Source organism: Aythya marila (assembly GCF_965140915.1).
Source record: "Aythya marila genome assembly, chromosome: 2".
Classification (NCBI taxonomy): domain Eukaryota; kingdom Metazoa; phylum Chordata; class Aves; order Anseriformes; family Anatidae; genus Aythya; species Aythya marila.
Window position 1 is genome coordinate 15731660 of NC_139043.1, and position 23508 is coordinate 15755167.

At 38.8% G+C, this 23508-nt stretch overlaps 1 protein-coding gene across 8 annotated transcripts in view; it reads left to right on the forward strand.

Moving 5' to 3' along the window:
• ARHGAP12 (Rho GTPase activating protein 12) overlaps positions 1–23508 on the forward strand; it is a 77980-nt gene that overhangs the window by 17549 nt on the left and 36923 nt on the right. For 6 of the 8 annotated variants that reach the window (XR_014316945.1, XM_082753704.1, XM_082753707.1 and 3 more), the window contains exons 3-5: positions 15432–15695; positions 21378–21518; positions 23097–23177. Coding sequence is in view for 7 of the 8 variants with exons in the window: in XM_082753704.1 (XP_082609830.1) it covers positions 15432–15695; positions 21378–21518; positions 23097–23177 (486 nt within the window). In the remaining variant the exon portion in view is untranslated. The remainder of the gene's footprint in view (positions 1–15431; positions 15696–21377; positions 21519–23096; positions 23178–23508) is intronic. The other 2 variants (XM_082753709.1, XM_082753710.1) reach the window with 1 other exon arrangement.

Here is a 23508-nt window from a genome sequence, read left to right on the forward strand (position 1 = left end):
TTTGAAAGTTAAATTGCAATCTCTGATCTTGGTTGTTGTACCGTGACTGTCTTGCACCTTCTACAAAATCGTGCTGTCTGTCATGGAACCCACTAATTATATGCAGTGTTGGCAATAAAAATGTGAGAGAATATTGCATATGAATGCGGATTCGGGAAGGGAACTGGTATAAGGCAAGTGGTGTTTAAAGACAAAGTCCAACCTGTTCACTGTTGGTTGAAACCTGCTAGGTAAAAATCAATTTGGATTTTAAAATACAGAAATGTAAAATCTGTTTTAATAGTGCACTAAATAATTAAGGGGAAGCGTAGTGTCTTGTTTTAAAATACATATTCAAAATGAAATGAAAAATTAAATGTTAGTTAAAATGTTTAAATATGCGAAAAATGAAGTGTGTGTGAAAACTACTTCTGTATCATCTGTGTGCTTGGCAGAAGGTTTATGTGGAGAAAAGGCTGTGGAAACAGGCAACCCCAAACCTATTAAACAGCTTCGTGTCCCAGATTGTTTTCAAGTAGGGAACTCTTTTCATACCAGCTTACGTTAAGCATCTCAGTAAAGGTATGTTTCCTTGCAGTGACAAAAATGTGGGTGTGACATGTCTTTTTTTAATTCATATTTTTTTTTAATATTGCTGCTACTAGACCCGTTTTGTTACGGGGTGCCTGTGTGGCCAAAAGCTCTATGCTGCTGCCGTGGTTAAAGGCAGCATAAAATGTTAGCTTCTGCTCTTACGTGGCTTTATATGCTACAGTGTGAAGTATGCACTGGTGTTCATAGCAGAGATTAGTGGTTTAAAATCTTCCTGCAGCTCTTCTCCTGCATTTCTCTGTAGGACAAGTGATGGCTGCAAGGTTTGTGGTACTGCAGGTCCATCTGAATGGCTTTGTAGTAGGTTGGGTTATGATTGCTGTGCCAGACTGATTGCCCATCCTCTAATCCCTCGATTTTAATGGCGTTCTAAAAAACATAATTATTAATCCTGATGCCTGCAGTTAGATCTCGGTGATTAGATGTCATTAAGTGCTGAGAAGATCCAGGTAACCCCCTAGATACTCAACTGCAGCTCTTGTGAAGACAAAATACTTGGGAGCAACGCTGCTCTTAAGCATGTATTAAAAGGTATTTAAAGTTTCCTGGTATGCCACCTATGCTTAACGTAGCTCTTGTACTAGATGTGACTGGACAGCAAACGGAGCTTCATTTAATGACAGCGCTGCTCCAGGACAGTTTCTGGGCAGCTGGCTGGGCAGGAGGCACTGGCACTTCTGCAGACTGTGGTGGGACCTGAGCCTTGCAACAGCAGGCATCGTGGGCGCTTTTTTTTCACTGTTTTAGAGAAGCTCAGTGGTAATACTGAAAGTATCTCTAGAAAACATCACTGAAGTCAATGGAGAAGTATTCCTGTCAAAACTTCTATGCGGTAACTTTCAATCCTTTTTAAAAACTTGTTTTTCTGTCTGCCTTAATTCATGGCAAACTGCCATCTTTCCAGAAGTGGTAATACTTTAAATTTCACTTGTGGTACTCGGCTTTAGCTGTATCATCAAACAAATGCAACGACCTTCCAAAGGTGCATGTTTATAACAGAGAAATAACACGCCCTTTACTCTATTACCTATTTTTCTTGGAGACTCCTAGAAAGTTCAGCTTTCATTGAACCTGGTTTTCACAGCTGAGCAGCTGCTTTTCATCAGCTCTCAAGAAAACCTTTACGCATCGAGCTCTGCTATATACCTCAGCACAGAGATTTTAATGCATACAAGTCCTTAAAAGCATTTTTTTTCCAATAGCTTGGCAGATAGTGCCATGATACTTTCTAATACTTGCAGTTTCAATGGGAATGTTCTGCAGAGGCTCGTGGCTCGCTGATCCGCTGACTGCTGAGCACAGGGTTGTAATTCAGCTGCCTGGGGGAGGCTGCTGTTTGCTCTTGGCGCTCGCGCTCGGGCACCCGCTCGTTGTGTGTTGCTTAATCAGCATGAAACTATTAGCAAATTCCTGCCATCTCAGCTATAATGCATTGCTAATGGGTTTGCTTTATTGCACAGTATAGTCAAAAAACGTCTGGAATGTTTTAGTAATTTTAAGTAGCATAACATTCTGCTTAATGACATCAGACGTCATTTTCTGAACTCCCTCGCTTAATGCATTTGTACTCCTGTTGTACAAAACGCTGCTAACTTACTTGTGCCTTTTCTTAAGGAAAGTTTTAGTATTTAAAAGATTTCTAGATGATTTTAATTTATAATGTATTACATAAAAGAGACTCCTGCCAACAAAAACATCTGTATAATTAGTTCATTTTAAAGCACTATCAGTTTTGTCAGAAGATCTTGCAAATTTTACTTCAGTCCAAAATTCTGTGTTTTCTGGTTTAATTGCCTCCCCACCTCATATTTTAGGAAATGCTTTGTAAACTGGTGTGCAGTGGCCTCACTTGCACCATCAGCAGTGTGTTTCAGAGGGGACTAGTGCTAAATGTCTTGATTTGTCTTTTTCTTTTGCCTATTCTCTGCTTCTTGCTTTAGAGCAGTAACTTTTTTTTTTGTGTGGCAATTTAGTCATGTCTCCCTTTTACCGATAAATCAGAACGGATCTCTGACATCTACAGGCTGGGACAATTCTTGGTTTTAGTCGCCAACACTGAACTTGTTACGTGGCAGAAAGCCAATTTAATTGCTAGTTTATTTTGCTTCTTTTAGTAACTTGGCAGAAACTGGAAGGGTGTCCTCCCACCCCCCTGCTTGCCAACTCTGCACTGGATAGACTGCACGAGTTCTCTGCGTTGTGGTCAGAAATGTGGTGAAGAACGAAGCATCCGATTTGTACTGTGAGATCTGGTTTGCTTACAGCTGCACTGACTCCTTCAGTGCCCTATCTCACTTCTGGAGCCAAACTTTGAAATAGACTTTTACAATCTGAATCCAGGGATGGGCAGACGAGATGCCACCCTCCTGGTAGGTGCAGCCGTAACCGACCCTATTGGGATTGATCCTAGTGTGACATCAGGACTTTGGAGATAGAGCCTTTACTGGAAATATCGAAATGCTTTTTTTCTTTTCTTTGCTATTTCTGGCAGGCTGTAGCCCTTTGGTACTGATCTTCTTAAGGGATCTTTCATTGTATGAAAGCTTTGTTTGAGAAGGACCTGCTGACCAGAGGATTTCTGTTAAACCTCCGACTGTGATTAGTTGCTGATACTTGTATGAAGGAAAGAAAGCAATGCAGAAAGATGGAATGAGATTTTAAACATCATTTTTACTTCTGTGTACCGTTACCTAACAGTTTCCTGCTGTTGCAAATGCAGCATTTTTTGATGAACAGACAGTTCCCAGCCTTTAAATGAAAAACTTCAATTGAGGATGTCAAAATTTTAAATAGTGGGCTATTTTTTTCTTTTCTTTTTTGAATTACCAAACAACTCAAAGGTAGCATCTCAGTGATACTTGTAATAACCTCGTACCCTGATCTGTCACTAACATTGTACACACAGAGTGAAACATAAAATATATTTGACCATGTTAATTATGTCCAGTCTGTTTTCACTGCCATATACCCTTAAAAAGGTGTGCTTAAAAAAAAAATACAATGAACTATGTTATGGGAAACTTGGTTGATATTGTGCTCTTTAACCTTCCTTTGATAAATCACACCCTAGCATACAGCTGGAAATACTGCAGTGGGGCTGGTTTTTGTTATAGAAGATTGAAGGAGTCAGAAAATAAGTATTTTAATTTGATCACTGAAAACTTGATGAGATGCTTACTCTCAAGACATCTATTTTTTTTTCTTTTTTAAAACCAAGTAGCTTTTTTGTAGGGTGGGCCTGTAGTCTCTCAATTCTCCTGGTGCTTGACCACCAGACCATTTGGTTGCCTATTCAAAGATAGTCATGCCGTTGGGAATGGGGATACTTTCTTGTTTTGTTTCTTTTTCATTTCAGTCATAACAAAAATTAGCTGAATGTCAAGGTTTGTTTCACTTTTTTTTTTTTTTTTTTTAATTCAGAGTTTTTTAATTTGAATTGCTCAATAGCTCATGTAGAACGTAAGGGACTATTAGAATCTGTGCTGGCAAATCTTCTGTAACGCATACCAGTCAACATTAAGCAATAATTTTCTGTGTAAAATGAAGAACTGTTCTGATTGAGGAAGATTGCTGGAGGAGGGGAAATACTCAGATAAGTTTTGCTTTTTGGGCATGGATGGATGTGCTGAGTCTGTGGGAATGGGCACAGTCCACTGCTGAGCTGCCCATTCATTATTACTCTGAGTATTTTGGTATAAAGCTTTTAAAAAAGTGAACTTCTAGACTGTGGCACTGCCTTGTCCCTTCACCAGTTCTGTTAGATAAGATACTATAGACAGTAGGCACTGTGATGCCATTTTGTGGTTCCTTCTTGATTGCTTTAGTATACAATTCACAGACTTTTTATCGTAATGGTTACATTACAATTTGATTGGAACTGGAAAAAAAATAAAACCAAATGCTTCTGGAAAAAAAATAAATATTTGTTTCGATTGCAATGCAGTCGAAAAGCCCTAAGCCCTAGTTTGCTTTGTTTGCAAGACCTCTATTTTGTATTACAAATGAGCAAATGATGAAACAAGTTGCATTTTGTAACTTCTCAAGGAAGACCAGGGACCTGAAGTTTCCTGTGCTGCAGCTGTGACAGCCAGCGAGGGGGAAATAGCTGCGGGTCTCAGTAAAACTGCTCCGCGTGAAACGTGGGGTTTTGCCATCTAACTTCTAAGACTTCATGTTTTTTTTTTTTTTTTTTTTTTTTGTGTGTTTTTTTTTGTAAATTGCACCTGAGAGTTGTCTTACCCAACTCTGTTTCTGCTGGCTGTGAAGTGATAATTCCTAGTTAATGAAGAGTAACTTCAGTACAAGCGCTGCCAGTTGCCTGGCACATTACAGGGTACTGGAATGGGTGATTTACGTTCTGTGCAGAAAGTTGTCTAATACAGATATGGTTTTACCCCTTTCATCATCTCCGAACCTGAAAGTGGGTTTGCCCCTTGATGAGCTGCACTGCTCTGAAAAATCTACCTACTAGCTCCCAAGTGTAGTATTATTGGGTTTGTTTTCCTGTCTGGTTTGGTGTGCCATCCTCTTGCTAACTTTTTTGGGTTAAATGTCTGGGTGAATGGGACAGGATCCACAGTGGGGTTGGTGTGACAGGGCGAAGGGGTGCAATTTGTCTGAAACCAGAGAAGCCTGACTCTCCTGAGCTCTGTGATCTGTGGCAGTGTCTGAAGGCAGAAGCATAACCAGATCCAGTGAAAACTTCTTGCTTTATCCAGGGCGGTTTTGCTACAGGTTCAAGAAAACCATCTTCAGCTTAAAACTAAATGTATCCCCTTTCCTTACTGGCACATTTCTGAACGTGTTATATCTCTTCTGGGTTACAATTTATTTTAGGTATTGATACACCCTGGAGGTTTGGAGAAGAGCAGAAAATATATCATATTTCCCTTGCTTAAATTGATGAAGCTATTCCCAGCATACCTGACCCAGGATTTTTCTTTCTGCTGGATATTAATATTAGTAATACGGATTTTGTTAACGTTACAAAAAATGACTAAGCACTCTGAGCAATGTGTCTTTTCTCTGAGAAATAAGAAGCCTACAGACACAGCAGTCCAGCATAGCTGAGAGCACACATTAGTCCTTGACCTAACTCTGTCTTGTTCGATGACAACTGTGGCAAAAGCATCCTGTGTCTTCCTAATTCTGTAAAGCACCATGTTAGATAGAGGAATGGGTGTTTTTGTGCTTGTCCATGCAGATCTTCAGCATACTGGAACCAGTGAATGCCTCAGGAGGAAGTGTGGAGCTCGTGCCCTCGACTGTGCAATAGCCGAGCTTGTTGAGGTACCTTGGTGTAGCTCTGCTCGGCTCTTTGCATCGAGTATTGGGGCTGGCCGACTGCTGCTACTAGCAGCAGGGTGCTGGAGGGCAGGGGGCAGCCACTCGGGGCTGTGGGGCCAGGAGGGGGCTCACCCCTTGGTAGCGGTGAGCTGGCCCAACCCCTGGCTCTGGCATCAGCCTTCTTCAGGGGTCTTCTATTTCCTGAGCTAAGTAAATCTGTGTTTGTCTTGTTTCCTAAACATTGAATCGTTGGCTGGGTCCTCTGAACTGCATGCTGTATTAATCTGGCGACACAAACTGAATTGGCAAAAGTATTTGCTGAACTCTGGGTGGAAGCAGAAGTGTCAGCGTGGCTTCTGCCTTCGTGCACAAAGGAAATTCTTCTCGGGCATGCAGGGGGAGTTAGGGTAACTAACGCGTTCAAAACAGCAAATTACTTTACTCGGCGCTTCCCTGTCTGTGAAGATGAACAGACCAGTTTTTCAAAAAGGGAAAAAAAGAGCAGAAACCAATTTTTTATAGTAGATGTTTTGCTGTGTTTAAAAGGACAGCTGTTGGAAAAAAATTGGCTGAAAATAGAGCTATGGAAACAATCGGGACTTTGCATATACAGACTTGAGAAAGATGCATCCTGAGATCCCTGCCTCCCTACCATACGTCTGGTCTGTGTTAGAGTATGACTGAACTACTTGGTGAAGAGTATTCATCGTAATTTTTCTAGATTTTGGACGTACAATTTGATTTTTAGGTTTGTACAGATACAGAGCTAGCATGGCAAAATGTGGTGTGTCGATCAGGAATTGAATAGCCGTGCAGAATCCTGAGAGCATACTTCTGGGATGTTGCTCTAGTTTATAAATTGTGTGTTACTGATGCTTGGTTCTCAGGTTTTTGGTATAATTTCTTATGGAAGTTAATGTAAGTGTTTACAGGAGTTGTTTTCTGAAGCGATTTGCTCCATTTCATCCCAAGTGGGACGCTGATCAAGTCAGCTGCCCACCGCAGGTCTGAGGAACTTGCATAGCGCGGTAGCTCAAGGGTGGTAGCTGCAAATAATAACTGGAGACACCTCCGAGCAGCAGATGTGGGGTAGCAGCTGTCGTAACTGTGTGAAGTACAGCTGCCTGCCTGCCCAGGGGCAGATAAAGCCCGCTGCTTACCCAACAGGTTATAGCCTTGTTACTGTATGAGTAAGGTAAGCCAACAGAAATTGCTCCAGAGCTGATTTCCTACTGTACTGTGGTTGTTCTCAAGGCCAGCTAGCTGTGTTAGTAACTGGGTTTTGCTTTTATATCAATAAGTGTCCTGGTACGTTAGCATTTTTTATACTGTTTAAATACTGGTGATGTCCTGCAGCTGCATGTCATTAAAACCTCACAAATTTTCAGCCTGGAGAAGAGGAGGCTCAGGGGCGACCTTATCGCTCTCTATAGGTACCTCAAGGGAGGCTGTAGCGAGGTGGGGGTTGGTCTGTTCTCCCACGTGCCTGGTGACAGGACGAGGGGGAATGGGCTTAAGTTGAGCCAGGGGAGTTTTAGGTTAGATGTTAGGAAGAACTTCTTCACTGAAAGGGTTGTGAGGCACTGGAACAGGCTGCCCAGGGAAGTGGTGGAGTCACCATCCCTGGAAGTCTTCAAAAGACGTTTAGATGTAGAGCTTAGGTCCCCACTAGGTTTAGTGGGGACTGCTAGCGTTAGGTCAGAGGTTGGACTCGATGATCTTGAGGTCTCTTCCAACCTAGAAATTCTGTGATTCTGTGAAATGCTGCAGTTCATAAGAGCAACAAGATATTCTGAAATTAGGCTAACACCTAACAAAGAACTACTAGCACAACAAATTTTTTACAGAATTTGCTGCCACAAGCAACATTCTCTTGAAGTAGTTTCACACAAGTGAAATTTGCTGTAAAAGCAGAGTAGAAGGACAACAGCTGTAAATAAATTGTGTGGGAGTTCTGCATTTTCTTGTGAAATGCTTGGAATTAAACACCCTCTTTGACAGTACGCAGTTTTGATGACTCCTGTGTTTTGGAACAATAACTTGCAATTTTTTTTTTTTTTTTTTAAAGCTTAAATATTTGGTAACAGCCCTTATTTATATTAAAGTCCTTATTGCCTGTAGCTTTTTCTTTCTCTTGAAAATTGTAGGATAGTATAATTTCTGTGCCAGTGTGTCATGATTTTTAGTATCTTGCGTGGTATTAGATTTCATTATATATTATTGATTAGGTGGCTCTTGAGCTATATTTTAGCCTTTCGGAGCTATTAATGCAACTTCAGTATCTTCTCAGTAACCTGGGAATCGTACCAAAGGTGATGTTTACTTTCCCATCTGCACTTTCTAGGGGTGCCTGGCTTTACTCAGCGCTGTATAAGCACTGAACTCTTAAAAGTACACTGAAATGCGATGGGATCTGTGCTTCTGAAAATAGGAAGTGTAGGAAAAATTGCTGTTCAGTTGGCAGTGATGTAAACTAATGGAAACTTTTTTTTTGACCATGAGGTCAAATCACACCATTTCAGCCCACCACGGTAATTTGTAAGAGGGAACTTTGTGGAGATGCTGTGGAACCGTAGTGGTGACAACACAGAGGAAGTTCAGGGTTGCTAATAGCTCTCTAAAATTACTTTGGCTTCTATGAGGCAAATAAGATATGGGGCTATACGATATATATTTTTTTTAATGGTAAATGTCTTGTGAACTGAGAATTTCCAGTACTCTGGAAACTTATGTATTTATTTACAGATGGTTCTACTGTAAGGCTTCTAAAACACCTACAGCTCTTTTGCTCTTGTGATGCTGCCCTGCTGAAAAGGTGGTAGCTGCTGGCCCATCACACAACATTTTTCCACTGGAGAAAGGAAGCTAGGTTTCTGTGATGCTTTCTTAATGCAGTTAGATTTTATCAGAAGTAATCCTCAGGAGACATCACAAACAATGCCAACAGCTTTCTTCTTCGCAAACCTGCTTTTAAACATGTACTTCAGGTTCCACAGTGGTCAAGAATTGAGGCAGTTAAACTAAAACACAGAATAAATTGTGTTCTTACGAGTTCTGTTGACCTTTCATTACTATAGGACCAACTTTACATCACTTGTATGAAACTTGTATGAAGCTTGGAGGAAAAATAAATATGACAAGTTACTACTGCATGGCACGTCCAGGCTGTTGATGCTGTCTGCATTTCTGAAATGTTAGTACCTTATGTCTGTTGAAGGTATCCGCATTTTTTATGGTGAATAGACAGTTGAAAGTGAAGGAAATTCACCATCTGACTCTTGAATATGTTAAATTTGGCCAATCTTTCCTAATTGGGGTAAACTTTGTGTAAGTGTACATGAAGTAAAGTGTTTCATATGGTGTTTAAATTTCCTACTATAGGAAAAGCAGCTTTGTCTATAGCCTTGGACAAAAGCTTTTTTATTAAAGGGACAAGCTAGATTGTGCAAGTGGTGGAGAACAAGTATGGTAAACACTGTCATCTTTGTGCATATTTTACAAAGGATCCCATTGTGAGGTCTTACTTCCGTTTTTTATAAAATATTTGACATCAGTGTCGCAGCCCTCCGATCAATCATAACTCCCTTGTATTGCTACAGAATTCATAAGCTGATGCAAGTGTTCCTCACTGAGATGGTCGGGAGCACTATAGAAATGTGAATGATAAATCTGTACTATGTAAAGAGGGAAGAGGAACGGTTTTCCATCAGTTTCCTTTGATCAGTCAATTATGATTGATGGAGTGTTGTCTCTGGCAGGGAGAGGAGTAGCCAACCGCTGCCTGCAGCGACCGGCCGAGTCGTCCCAGAGCTGTCCCGCTGGAGAGGCTCTGCGCTCCTCTTCCTAATTGGATGTGAATGTGACGGGAACAAACCTCTTGGCTTTCTGTGCTGCAGGATTTTTGCAGTGCAGTTTCATGAATCACTGCCTTGATGAGTATGAAAACAAGCTACTTTTTTCAGGTTATCAGGAAAAGGGAACGTGTTTTACTTTGATATTAGTCAAATAATTCACTGTATTCCACTAAGGTGCATGTATATTTTTTTTGTTCTTTTATTTAGTACTGTCCTCAGAGTTTTAGAGACTTTGCTGAAAAGGCATTATGATATCACCAGATAGTTATATTTTTGCAAACTTTGGGAGATTTTTCTTTAATGGCTCAAATATCACAAGAACTTTCTGGCAGATGGTGATGTCTTGTGTGTCCTACAGTGCTTTGCTTTGTAATGTAGTTTCATAAAGCAAAATATGAGTAGACATTTGTAGTAAAATGTAGGTAAATATTTCCAGAAATAGAAAACGGCTTTGCTTGTAATTCAATGCAACATTGAAAATAATAATAAAAAGCAAGCATGTAATTTATTTTTGATCAATCTGATGGAAATTTATTGGCCAGCCATTACAAAAAAACTACTTCAGATTATCTGCTTAATTTTTTAAGTGGGACACTTTTTAAACGTTTTACTGTTGAGTTGCCTTTAATAGACAAATATATACCAAGGAATCTGTACAGGATGCTTTTCTGTATTACTTTATGAGGGCATTTAAAATTTCTTACCAATTTGATATTACCAAATGATAATCATAAATAATCTCAACATGAAACCTGTAGTGAAAATATTTAACAGCATTAATATTGCTTGCCCTAAATTCAATGTCAGCTGTAAGCAGACTTATAATATTTGTTTTCTTTTTATATATACTGTAGGCTTACAGTTTAAAGCATTACCCAGCTAAGTGTTAGGGCAGAGAAGGCTAGTGCATTGTTTGGGTTCCCATTTTAACTTTTTTTTTTTTTTTTTAATTATTTTAGCGTTACCTGTGAAGTAGCCGCAAACTTGCTGAAAATCGTCCTCAAGTTTGTTGGGCATTACAGGAAGTTTTAAATGTGTCTGAATACATTAGAAAGAATATAGGATCCTGAAAGTGTTTGTAGAAAGCTAGGCCACGAACAGAAAGAGGAAGGAAGAGGTAAGCTAATTATTCCAGTTGAAGCTGTCACTTCGTGAAAATGAAAACCTAGAGTTTTTAAGATTTCTTTTATGTCATTCTTACTGAATAAAGCTGGTATTGAAGTCCCAGGCCTTGCTAAAAGGACAGTGGCAATTCCTTGGCAAGGAGCTCGGTTGTTGAGGGAACTGGGATTCTTCGGTCCCCCTCTGGATGCTGGAGAATACGCCTGTGCTTCTGCCTGCCCACTGCTGTGCACCAGTACACCCTCGGGTTTCTTCAGTGCCATGTTGCTCTTTTGCATGCTGCTGAATGTAACTCAGGGAGCATGAACGTGAGGTTTATGTATTTTTTGTTACTTTAGCCATGCCTCTCAGCAATCTAATTGCTGCTGTTACTGAAATGGAAGATCTTAATTCCAAATTCTTAACGTTCAGAAAAGCTGCGAACAGAAGCAAGACAAATAAAGCTAATTGTCGTGGAGGGAAAAATCACGTATGGTTTGTTCTGAAAAAGCTTGTGTTTTGCAAGCTAGCATTGCAATCATACTTGAAGCAGTTATGTTCTAGAAGATCTGTCCTAGGATTTAAGTGCTGTAAAAAGAAAAAGGTAAGCATCAGATTAAAAGGAATTTTATTTTTTGTCTTTTAATTGCAGGCATTCTTAATGCAGAATGTTCTCATTGGATTTAAAAAAAAAAAAAAAAAAAAAAATTTTTAGGCAGTGGTTAGGAGGCAATGTGTTACCCTTCTCCCAGAACTGAAGTTTTACGCCGTGGTGTGCTTTGAACTTTTTTTTTTTTTTTGAATGCTTGAACAAATACTGTCATCTGAAGAAAGCCTTTTGTATAAGATAATATTAAAACTGAAGGTATTCTCTGAGAAACTGGTAATGCATTTTGGTAATGAAAAGTACATTGTGAAGTACAGCAAGCTGTGGCTTTTCATTGCACTGAGTTCAAGTGTTCAGAGGCCTGATAGCATATCTGGCCTTTGTTGAAAATGTTGACTGCTCATTCATGAATGATTAACAAGTTGTTTTATTTTAAGGCACGTATCTGCTTCCTACTGTGTCAGTGTAAAAACTAAGTCCTGAAAAAGCTGTGTGTGATGTCTGTATGTGAAGAATGTTTTGTGTGGATCCTGAGAGCTTTGTCCTGCCTGTGTGAAAGTCTTCATTGTCAGTTTGCAAGGATTTACTGCTAGCAGGTTTTTTTTTTTTTTTTTTTTTTTCTGTGCAGATATTGCAACAAGACTGAATTTAAATACAGCAGACTTGTAATGTGTTAAAATGTCGAGCATTACTGAGTTCAGGGAGAGGTCCTTGTGTTCATAAAGTTGTCATTGTGCTTAGTGGGCTGTGCAGTTTTCGCTCAAGTTGTGGCACTGTAGAAGTACTTCTGCTTTCTGCTTTTCCTTTATCACTTTTACCTAGCAAGAATTCCTACTGTCTTTAGTAGGAGAAAGCAACATGAAAAAACTTGAAACCATACCAGGCAGCAGATGAAGTTTGAAATGTTTTGAGTATAAGCTACCTTGTGTGTGTACGTGTGTGTGCATGTTGAAGGACATGTTTTACATATTTTCTCACTATCAGAATTACAAGAACAAGCAGTCCTGGTAGATTTATTTCCACGTTTATGAGCAGTTGGAGTTCTTCAGGACAAAAATGAATCTCAGGGAAGGAAGCTCTAAATGGAGCTCCACACGTACATACCAAAACGCTTGGTGGTTAGCATACATTTAAGTTTCCCTTAACTGTATATGTCTGGATATGGGAAAACAACCAAGGAAGCTGTTATAAACTATTTTTATCTACGTAATGCTTTATCTATTTGGATTTCCATATTAGTGATGAGTAATGGGTTAAGTAAAAGAAAGTTAAATGATTTTAATATGCTTTTTGGCTTGGAAGTAGTAAAGGCTTTTGCAGTGTGCAGTCTTTCACTGGCACCATTCACCTTCAAGGCAAAGTTGTTTGAAGCCTGAGAGCTCTACAGGGCCACCTGGAGGGAGCTGCTCCCTCTGGCAGTCCCCTACCCAAGGGGGAGAGGGACCTGCCTTCCTGCGGGCACCAGCTGGGAAGTGCCATAGGAAGTGAAGAACTTTGTAAAAGTTGCTTTGATTTGTCAATAAACGAGAAAATCTCATTGTATAAGGCTAGCATTGACGTTGGGCAGCAGCAGTGCAGAGAGCAGCGCACCTCGTTGCGTGTCCTGAGGTATGAGGAAGTCCTGCTGCGTACTACGTGGTTATTTAAAGTAGTTCCTGATAAGCATGTCAGATCCCTCGCAGACATACTTCATAGCTAAGCTACATGTTGTACTTAGATTTAGTTTTTGCGTTTTCCATGCTTCGCTGAAAACGGTAACTTGGAAGGTCTTGCAGTTTTACTGGGGGACTGAGAGAGCTCAGCAGGGCATGGTGGTAGCTGGGCCTTTGGTTAGCAGGACTCTTAGCCGGCCTGTTTGTCGTTTCACCTCAGAGGTTCTGGCTTCCCCACTTGGAAGCCAGAAGTTGGTATTATGTGTTTAGTAGTACTAAACATTCAGAAGAAAAACACTCATTAAACTTTCATCTCACGCTTCTGTTTTAAACTTAAACAGAGTGTTGCTTGTACTATGTGGCTGTGCATCGGCCTGTGTCAGCGCAGGGTAATACAGGCCCTGCAGCTTCACCTGGTGCTGTTCTGGTGACGATGCTGAGACCTTGGAAGACCTCAGAATGAAATCTCCGAGCCCTGGGCCTCAGGCCTCCTGCCTCCAGGCCGCTTCTTAGTGCCATTGCCCTGGGGAGCGGGGCAGCCCTCAGGCCCACGTGCTGCCACCACTGCCCGCAGCCACTCCACATACACCAGGAGGTGTTTCACAAGCTGGTTGCAGTCATGCATCTGGTGGCATCCTCAGGCAGGATGGTGGGATGAGTCTTTACTTGTGGCAGTGCTCTTTATGCTGTTAATGCCCTCGAGAAACAGAACTTCACCAAAGCCAGGTGTTCCCCCTGGCCCTCTTAAAAAAAAAAAAAAAAAAAAAAAGGCAGAGTTTGGATTTCTTTCCTTTGAGTTAATGGAAGAGGATACAAATTGTTTTCACAGCTGATTTTGAGTGCTGCAGATACTCCCCCCTGCCATGGTTTGCCTTGTATTGCTGTTAAACATACTCCCTATATGTAGTAAATTGCCTTTTCTCTTTTAAAGCCTCGCAAGACAAGTCCATGCCTGTTCTAATCTCATTAAGTTCCTCTCCAGTTATTTCCCCTTTTGGTTGTGGATATTGCCCATATTTGGTTCCAGCTGTGGTGCAATCAGTTTATATCTGATTGTGTGGTACAATATGCTGTCTTGCCTGAGCAAACCCCAATAATTTATGATGAGATGTGGCCGAGATTAGCAATTTAAGATTTTAATGCTTAAAAGCACATTATAAAGGATCTTTTATGTAATGCAGTGTGTTCTCTTTTTTTTCTTTTTTTTTTTCTTTGAAAGATGCAACAAGAGGCACAAGGACTTGCCTCCAGCAAAGCTTCTGAATTAAAACTGAGCAGGGGGGAGGAATGGTATGAATGATATTTTTACTTCCTTTGGATGCCTAAATAAAGTGCCCTGACACAGGGAGATGGCTCTGTGTTAACAGGCAGCTTTTCAGTTTGGTTTAATAACAAGTTGCTCCCACAACCTCTTAGTCACAGCTTTCGTGAACTACTTGTCTTCTGTGTGGTGTGTTTTATGTACTTGTACTTTAAAAATTGGTCAGAAAGTATATTCTCCTCCTAAACACTTCTGTGACTTACTTAAAAGTACACACGGTTTCTGTAAGAGCCACAGACTTAACATGAAGGCCAGCAGAAAGCATGGTTATCAAACTATGAATCTGAATTTGTCATTGGTGTTTAATTTTCTTGTGGACATTTGTTCTCCTTATGTGCATATATATGACCAAAATTAGCTGGATAAGAATAGCCACTTAATTTCTGTAAGAAGGGAGTGGTAATCACAACACTGTCAGTGATATTACATAAACGACTGAAGTAAGCATCTGTTTGGAAAGGCTTGCAGGTAAACCACCCAGGTGTTTTCTGGAGTTTCTTTGTCATAACACTGTGCTCGTCTTTCAAACTGAAAAGTGCTGCTTTATGTTTGCCATCCCCTATATAGCAGTAGGGGAGGAAAAAGGCCGGGGAACCATCTTTGCTTAACAAGTGACGTGTAAGAGATGCTACATTTGGTCTTGAACAAAAGCACATTGCTTAGAGTTACTGAGCAATACCAGAACTGTAAAGCTCAAGTTTTTAAACATACAATTATTTTGATGATGATTCCAGTGCATTTCAAATCAATTGCAAGACATACATGTAATTATCAGCTGTCAGCTGGAGAAATGCTAAAATGTTGTTAACTATAAGGTAAACATCACAAACTATATTTAATATTGAAAAAAAATCTAATGTTTCCATGCCCTGGCATCTTGTGGCTGTCCTTTGTGCTTTTATATGTAACAAAAAAAAGGGAGTTTGTTGGTTTGTTTTACTACTGTAATGTATACTGATTTGTAAGGGAGCATTATAAAATTCATTTGCTCTTTAATAACACGTTTCTTCTCTCAATAGCCAACTACTCCACCAAGCCAAGGGAGGCCTGATTCACCAGTTTATGCTAATTTACAAGAACTGAAAATATCTCAGTCTGCACTTCCACCACTACCTACAAGTGCTCCAGTCCAAATAAATGGGGAATGGGAAACCCATAAAGATACTACAGGACGCTGTTATTACTACAACAGAGGATCACAGGAACGAACTTGGAAACCTCCACGTTGGGCCCGAGATGCAAGCATTAATAAAGGGGATTCCCAGAGCCATGCAGATCATGAGGTAGTTTGTTCTGAGATCACAAACAATGAGATTATAATGTATTTGAGTACTGTTTTGCTATGGAACTTGATATCTCTGAACTTTGAGGTCTCAGGGAGTGTCTTTTTTTTTTGTCTTTTTGGTCACGTGGCTGGGTATGAAGTAGTGAAGATTAACAGTTTCTCTCTTCAGTCAATTTTGTGTATGACTGTGTATGTGAAATGTGTGAAAGATCACAAATCTGTTAAAGGTCACAAATCAGAGTACTAGTTGTAAAAGTGCCCAGCAGTCGCTCATTAGGTGTTACAGCTTTGCTTTTAAAATTAAAGGAAAGCTAAGAAGCCTTGAAACTGCCAGGACTTTAAATGACAATTGAATATGAAGGCCATCATAACTTTTCTGATACGGTGTGTTCTCTTTTTCAGTATATTCAACATATTTTTGGGTGAGAAGGGGGAGATGGGGAAGGTGAGGGAGTGTGGGAAGGGGGATGAAAAAAGTAAGGGGAATTTCTATCAACCTCAGTTAACTATACAGTAAAACAAAGGCAGACGATATATAGCTATTTGCTACTGCTTGGTTAATGCTGTGGCAGTAAATTTAAATATGAATTATATTTCTTACAGGAAATTTTTTTTTTTTTTTTTTAGAGAGGAATTCAGGTGGTTGTAGAGATGGATGTAGAGAAATCCAGAATCTAGGAGTCAAAACTAGACTTAATAGAGCTCCATAGCATGTTCCTCCAGGGTCAAAAATACTGATGTAACTGAGGCTTCTATCCAATTCCATCCATTTTATCTGTTTGTTTAGGAGAATTGAATTTACACACTTCTCAATTATTTTTGTGTCTAGCCTTGGATAACTCTAGAACAAGCTAGAGGAAAAGGCAGTCAAAGGAGCAATACTTGGTTATGTTGAGAAAATCCTTTTCTTCATTCTGTGAATGGTAACTGGGTATCCCAGAAAAGAAGTCAAATGATGGTGCTGGTAGGTTTGCCAACCAAATGTCTGGGTCCAATAGTGGCAAATGCTTGGGGTGGGGAGAATCTGTCCCAGCTTTTGGCAGTTGGCTGTAGGAACTTTTTGCCTTGATTACATTCCAACCATAAATGTTATTTTGGAGATATATCAATAGATTTTTTTCACTATGCAAATGTTTTACCTTTTGAAGCATTTTTCAGTTATTCAGCTTTGCCACAGATTTTGCTTAAGAGAATTGAAGCTTACTATGAAATTATTAATGTTAAAAGATTGTTTAGGATAATATTTGAGGTGCAAATATGTTCTGTGCGGCTGATTGCTAGGGAGAGTCAAACACTAGTGTTAGTCTATTTGAGCTGCTGTGGTTCAGATAAAGAAATGGAATAGTTGGAAGATGGATATTACTGTTCAAATATGCTTAAAATAGTGCTCTTGTATTCAAACAGTGCTTAGGTTAATCAGTTTCTTGATTGAAAGAAAAAGCAAACATATTTGTCAAAAACTCTTCCATTTTTATATACCCTTTTCAAATATGTATATTTTAGGTGGATTTCCTCCTGAGCTATTACATTATTTAGTTTTAAAATTTAATTGTGTACTGCTCAGGAATTTTAGATTGCTAAGAGTCCTGTTGTAGAAGTCTGCATTTGGGCCAGTAGTGCCAGAATCAGGAAAGAAAGGAGAAGGGAACCTCTTCATTGCTATTGGGAATGGCCTTCCTAGCAGCAGGGACATTTGCAAGCATTTAAACAGCCTTTTCTTGTCACAAGGTAGTGGCTGCAACAGGTAAACTGGCAAAATGTCTGCAACCATCTTACAGTTCTGTTAACTTCTCACTGGCTGTGCTTTTGCTGGATGTGACTTTGTTCTTAGGATGAGATGATCGCTTTTTTGAGTAGTAACTCACCTAGCAATAAGAGTGACTGGTTTTCTAGTGTGATTATTATTCCTTCTTCTCTTGGAAGGACTTTGAATAATTCTTTCTCTTTCCCCACCATCTGCAAATAATGCCTGACTCCTATTCCCACCTCTGTACCACCACTTCACTGTGTAGGTGCATGATCAGAAAGCATAATATTCACTGCCTGTGTATATTTTATCAGACAGCTCAGTTCTTCCATTTATTTTTGACTCTTAAAGTATCACAGCTTGACCTTCAAACAATTTTATCTGTCAAAGTTTCATTCTGTGTAAGATCAATGGCTGATACATGCTTTGATTAACATAAACTTGTGTTGAGCTGAAAAATTTCCAGTAGCACAAATTCCTTACGTTATTTATCCTTTCTGACTAAGGTATTAAAGGTTTTGTTGATTTTAAAAAAAAGTTTTTCTCTTCTGTTCTGCATTTGGGAGTGTACTTCACACTCCACTGGTTGTATTCACCATTTCATTTATGACCTTTAAGTACTTTAAGTACTTTAATACCTTAGAGTACAGGTTGAGATCCCAGGCTAAGCTACAGTAAAAATATAGAACATCCCAGATTTTGTCTGACCATGAGGATTTAGATTGCTGTTAGAACAAATATATCTTAATAATTAGCAAAAACTGATTTAATTTCTTTTAATGAAATTAAATGGGCTTTTGCGTACCAGTCAGTTCTCCTCATTCCCTTCAGATTTAGCAATACAGGAGCATACGCACAAAGGTTAAATGCTAGTTGTGTCTCTGATGGTTTGTCCTCAGAGGAGGTTGTATCTTATTAGGTAGCAAAATAACAAGGTGACATCAATATGGGAACTGTATAGGACTATATATTATAATGTATGTATTCATATGTAATTTATTAGAATATAAATAGCTTGTAATTGGTCTTAAAACTTTGGTTAGGAAATTTTTTTGATAATTAAGAACAGGCAAAATTATAGTTAATGTGTTGAAGCTGATAACAGGTATGGCACAAAGAAAATGGCCTGAAGTTAGGGCAGTTATCTGGACTTGGGGGTGGGGAACAGTACAATCCTAACAGGGCCTTTGGTAAAGTAAGACTAAGTATGGAAAAAATTTATCAGAGGCAGTGACTTGAGAAAAGAGGTCTGAATGGTAACGGGGAGAAATTGGTCAAACTGTGAAGTGGTTTAATTGGGGTGGGACTGTAAGTAGAATGAGGTGTGATGTCAGATCAGAGAAGGGAAAACCTCTGATGCATAGCTAGGAGACCAGAACATGGGGACCAGTGAATTAACCAACAACGTGCTGAAAAGCAGAACTGTTTTGTTTAAATTAAAATTTGCATTTAAAAAATGTGGCCAAGATGCTCTTTCATTCCCTGTTTTTAATTTGTTTCAAAATAAACGGTAATAAAGGGATGCTAGCTTCTTTAAAGACTCATTTTTTTCTCACTGTTTTTGAAAGTAGTGGTAACTTCCAAAATTGGTTTGATTATAGAAGAGACCATAAATATTCCTTTTTTTCTAAGTGCAATATGTCCTGGTCTCTGCCCTGAAGAATTTTCAGCATAAATGAAAACAAGGCAAGAAAGACAGTAGAAACAATGATGTGGGGGCGTTTTTGTAATTTGCTTTGAAATTTAACAGCAAGTTTCTTAGGAGGTGTAAGGTTTTGGCAGCTGCCTGCGTAAGATGGTTTTAGCTAAATGTGGTATCCTGTGATTGAGGATGGGACTCCGCGAAGTAGCATGGAGGCTACATGAAGGGACAGTGAGGTTAGAGAGCTCACAGGCAGTTTGTGCTGTGAGAGAATTTGAAAACTGTTGAGTGTGGTTTGGCCAGTGTTCTCTTTAATCCCCATTTAGGTGGCTTTAGCAGTTGTTGCTACTAGCTGGGGGATGAAGGATGCCTTGGTTTAAGATAAACTTTGAAACAACTAAGGCATTTCATCTAAGTTTGTCAGCCAAGGTTAAGGTCTGAGATAGTGTGGTAGGTGGGATTAGCTCAGCCTTGGATCCTCAGGCATGATATAGTGGGTTACAGACATGTGTTAACTCATTCTTATTGAACAAAAGTTTTCTTTCTCTTGGAGAATTTTCATTTTTAAGTCTTCTGTTTAGTTTTAAATGTGCACAGTGCTTCTTCAGCATCAGGAATTACTTGGAAGAAAGATTGTTATTTGTTCAGAATTTCTATTAATTAATCCTCCCCCCAAAAAAAACAACAACAAAAAACAGCAAAAGCAATACCCTGCAAGTCTACAACCTTGAACAAATGTCAGCGTGCTTGTATTTAAGCTTTAAGATAAAATGTAAATTTAAATGTGCATATACATTACGACTATCCTATAAAACAGTTGCTCAAGTGGGGCCAATGGCATTAACATCAAGTCATTGGTCACAATCCAAGCATAAAAGCGCGGCTGAGGACTTTTTGTTGTCCCAATAGTTAGAAATTGGCAGTTCAGGTTTTCGTGTTAACCCAAGTCTGAGAGGTGAGACTGTTTAATGCATTGCTGAAGTGCACCCATCCTTTTTGCTGTAGAAGATACGCTTATGTTGCTTTGTTAATGACCAAATTGGTCCTGGGTTTTGCTGTGTCTGGTAAGCCAGCTTGTGTCAGTTTAGGGAGTCTTCCTCATGCATGTGGTAAGCTACTCAGGAAGCTAACACCAGAAGCCCATATAATAATTTGGAAATGTCACTAAATATATAATCTCTAAAAACAGCCTCTTTAAAACTGGTGAATTTCTGATGCTTGAATTACTATTAAGTGGGAGTTTTGCCTTTCTTCCTGCTTTATGGCTTTCTTTAAAACCCTTACGTTGTGTTGTTGAACCTTAGTCCTTATTTAACCATTGTTTTCAACTAGCAATGATGCGTTCCCCCTTAAGATTTATGCCTAGTACCAACCTATGATCAAAGATAGTGTGAAAGGAAATGCGTGATGATTTCCTCAGGAGACTGTTGTAGAAATACTATTGTGGAAGATGAGCGTAGAGAGGGTTTTTTTGATGCATGGAGTGGATACTTGGAATAATATCTACAATACCTAAGGAGGGAGATGAATGAGGTGTACTAAAGAAAAGAAGTTTTGATGTGTGTGCAAAATCTTTTCTTTGCTTCACATGCCAAACTTGTTCTTTGCATTATAATCCACTCTTGTCTTTGGAAAGTAATCTTGCAGTTCAGCTAGCTGTGCCTTCAGTTGGTGGAATATCTTGATTTATGAATCACCTGTTGTCACGTTTGTCAGCATTGGAAGGAGGAAGGTGGAAATTCCTCGTCATTGTAGGATGCACTGCAGACACAGATAGATGGAAATGGAGTTTGAAGTTATCCCAAATGGTTATTATGTTTCCAGGTACTACTTGGGAAGGGAAGAAAAGAATCTAGGTATGAAAGCCAGGAAACCAGTAGGTCTTATAGGTTTTCTGGGGCAACAGAGTTTACTAAAGCTGACTTTCTTCATCAATCAGTAATGTAAATTTGTGGGAATAAATTTTAGATTGGCAAAAAATTTGGAGTCAAAATTATATTTGAAATTGTTGTTGTATTGTATTGTTTAAATCTGAGTGGTTGGAATATGGTATGGTAGAATTAAGAAAATTAACAGTATAAACTCTGTTCTGAAAATGTTCTTGAATTACCTAGCAATTATCAAATCCTTATGAACTGTAAAAATGTCTGTCTTATTTTCTGATGTAAGGTATAAAAATGTGAACTTCTCTCAGTTACTGCTATTCTCGTTCTCTCCAAATAATCTTTGATCTTTCAGATTTTAAAGCATTTTCATTCTCAAAATCGCCTTATGTTTCTGACTACTTGTAGCATCTTTCATCAGAAGAAAACGACCACAGTTCTTGTTACAGCCAGTCAGATAGTCAGTATGGTTCTCCTCCAAGGGGTTGGTCAGAAGAGTTGGATGAACATGGTCAAACCTTATATACCAATGACTATACTAATGAAAAGGTACTTTTTCCCTTCTTCTCATCGCATGTTCAGCTAATTCACTGTTAGAAATTCAGATTTCGTTTCTACAAGTCAAAAGCATTCCTTAGTGGTAACATCTTTTGTTTTTAAACTTGCATGAAAATTTCACAACTGAACTAACTTTTTTTTTTTTCTTATGTATGTCCTTTGCCATACTAAGGACATACTTTTTCTTTTATTTATTTCCCACCTACCATCCTCGTGGTTACACTTTAGGAATGAACTTAATACTCCTCTGAGTTGTTCTTGTCTACGAGGTAGGTCTTCCAGATAGGATCGTTTCAAACTGAAAGTAATGCTGCGTTCTCAGTTTCATCCTTGCCTTATTTGAGGTTTTCAGTACTGGTTTCAGATTTAGACAAACTTCTTACTTAAACCATAGCAGTATCAGTAGATTTATGTTCTGTTCTAAGGAGATAATTGCTACTGATAACTTACTATGATTCTGGGCATATCCTATAAATTTCTACCACACAGGAAAAATGACGATGATATTTATATATATTTGTAAAGAAGTCTATTTTTTAAATTGTTCACTGAAGTTGTGTTCTGATTTTTAACCTTCAAAAAGTGTTTATGGCACCAGTAATATAATTACTATCTTGTAGCACTACTTCTTCTTTACTTGATATATTACATTTTTTTTTCCTTTTTTTTTAAAGAAGCTTTTATGTGATCGAGTTTTATGTCAGTTTTGGAGTTTTGTCTTTCTTAATCTATTTCTGCTAAAAATCTATAGCTCGTACCTCCTTTAGCAAACATGCAAATATTGTTTAAAAAAAATAACACTGGGACTGATAGAGAACAGTATTTCCTATCACAAACAATTCATTGAAAGGCAGTTCTGTGAAACCTACTTGACCCAAGAAATTTAATGTGAGTTTTTCTATGCATGTTTTTGTGAGACCATCCTGTAGAATTTTACTCATTACAGTTCTGTCTGTTCTGCACAACTAGTCATAATCACCATAGGTTTACCTCTTTGGTTCTGGGAGCTGCTGATAGAGCTTACGTAAATTATATTCCTTATAATATATTTAGATACTGCATCTTGTGCTCCTGTCTGGTACAAAAATGTAGTTGTTCAAATTGTGCAATAATCTCTTAAATTATCAGTTGCTGGTTGAGCTTCTTAGAATTCTGTAATTTTATCTATACGCTTCTTACTCAGATCTGGTGCAAAGATTGTACTTCCTTAAACTGATGTCATAATGTTGATAAAAGTGAGATAAGTAATCTCCAAAATATCTGTTGATCACATTCTCTTGGTAGGTTATGTGAGTCATCAGGAATTCCATAACTGTGATATTGCAGGTGTTTTTCCTGAGGTGTTTCAGAAGGAAAAAATGATAGTGAGCCCTATTCGGAAAGCAGAAAACTGAAATGTTGCTCCCATTGTTAACTAACCTTGGTTAGTTAAGGGAGGTTGCTTGCTAGGCACTGCTAAAGTGGATGGAACTTTATTAAAAATTAATTTTAAATCCCAAATACCAGAGACTAGCTTTGTTATGACTGTCACACTAATTATATTTCCTGTCATCACATTTCTTTCTGCAGTGGTTAAAACATGCAGATGAACAAGGTAGACCATACTACTACAGTGCTGATGGTTCCCGGTCAGAATGGGAGTTACCTAAGGTGAGTGACCTAATAAAGAAACACTAACAACTTGGGATTTAACTCTTCTCCCCAGGAGATGTTTTATGAGGCCCTTAACGGGAGTTATTTGCAAGAAGAGGGCTTAGTTACTTCTAGCATTTTTGTGGAATTTCTGATTGAGGAGAGAAAAAACATACTAAAGGACATAAAAAATAGATGTATGTAACTATTCAGATGTCAAAAAAGATATCTTTTCTGAACTGAGCTTTTCATGTATGGCTGCAAAGTATTATCTGTGATTCATCTGTGAAATAGAAAATCTTTGTAGGAAAAAAGGTGTTTTTCTTATACTACAAAATGTTCCTTAAAA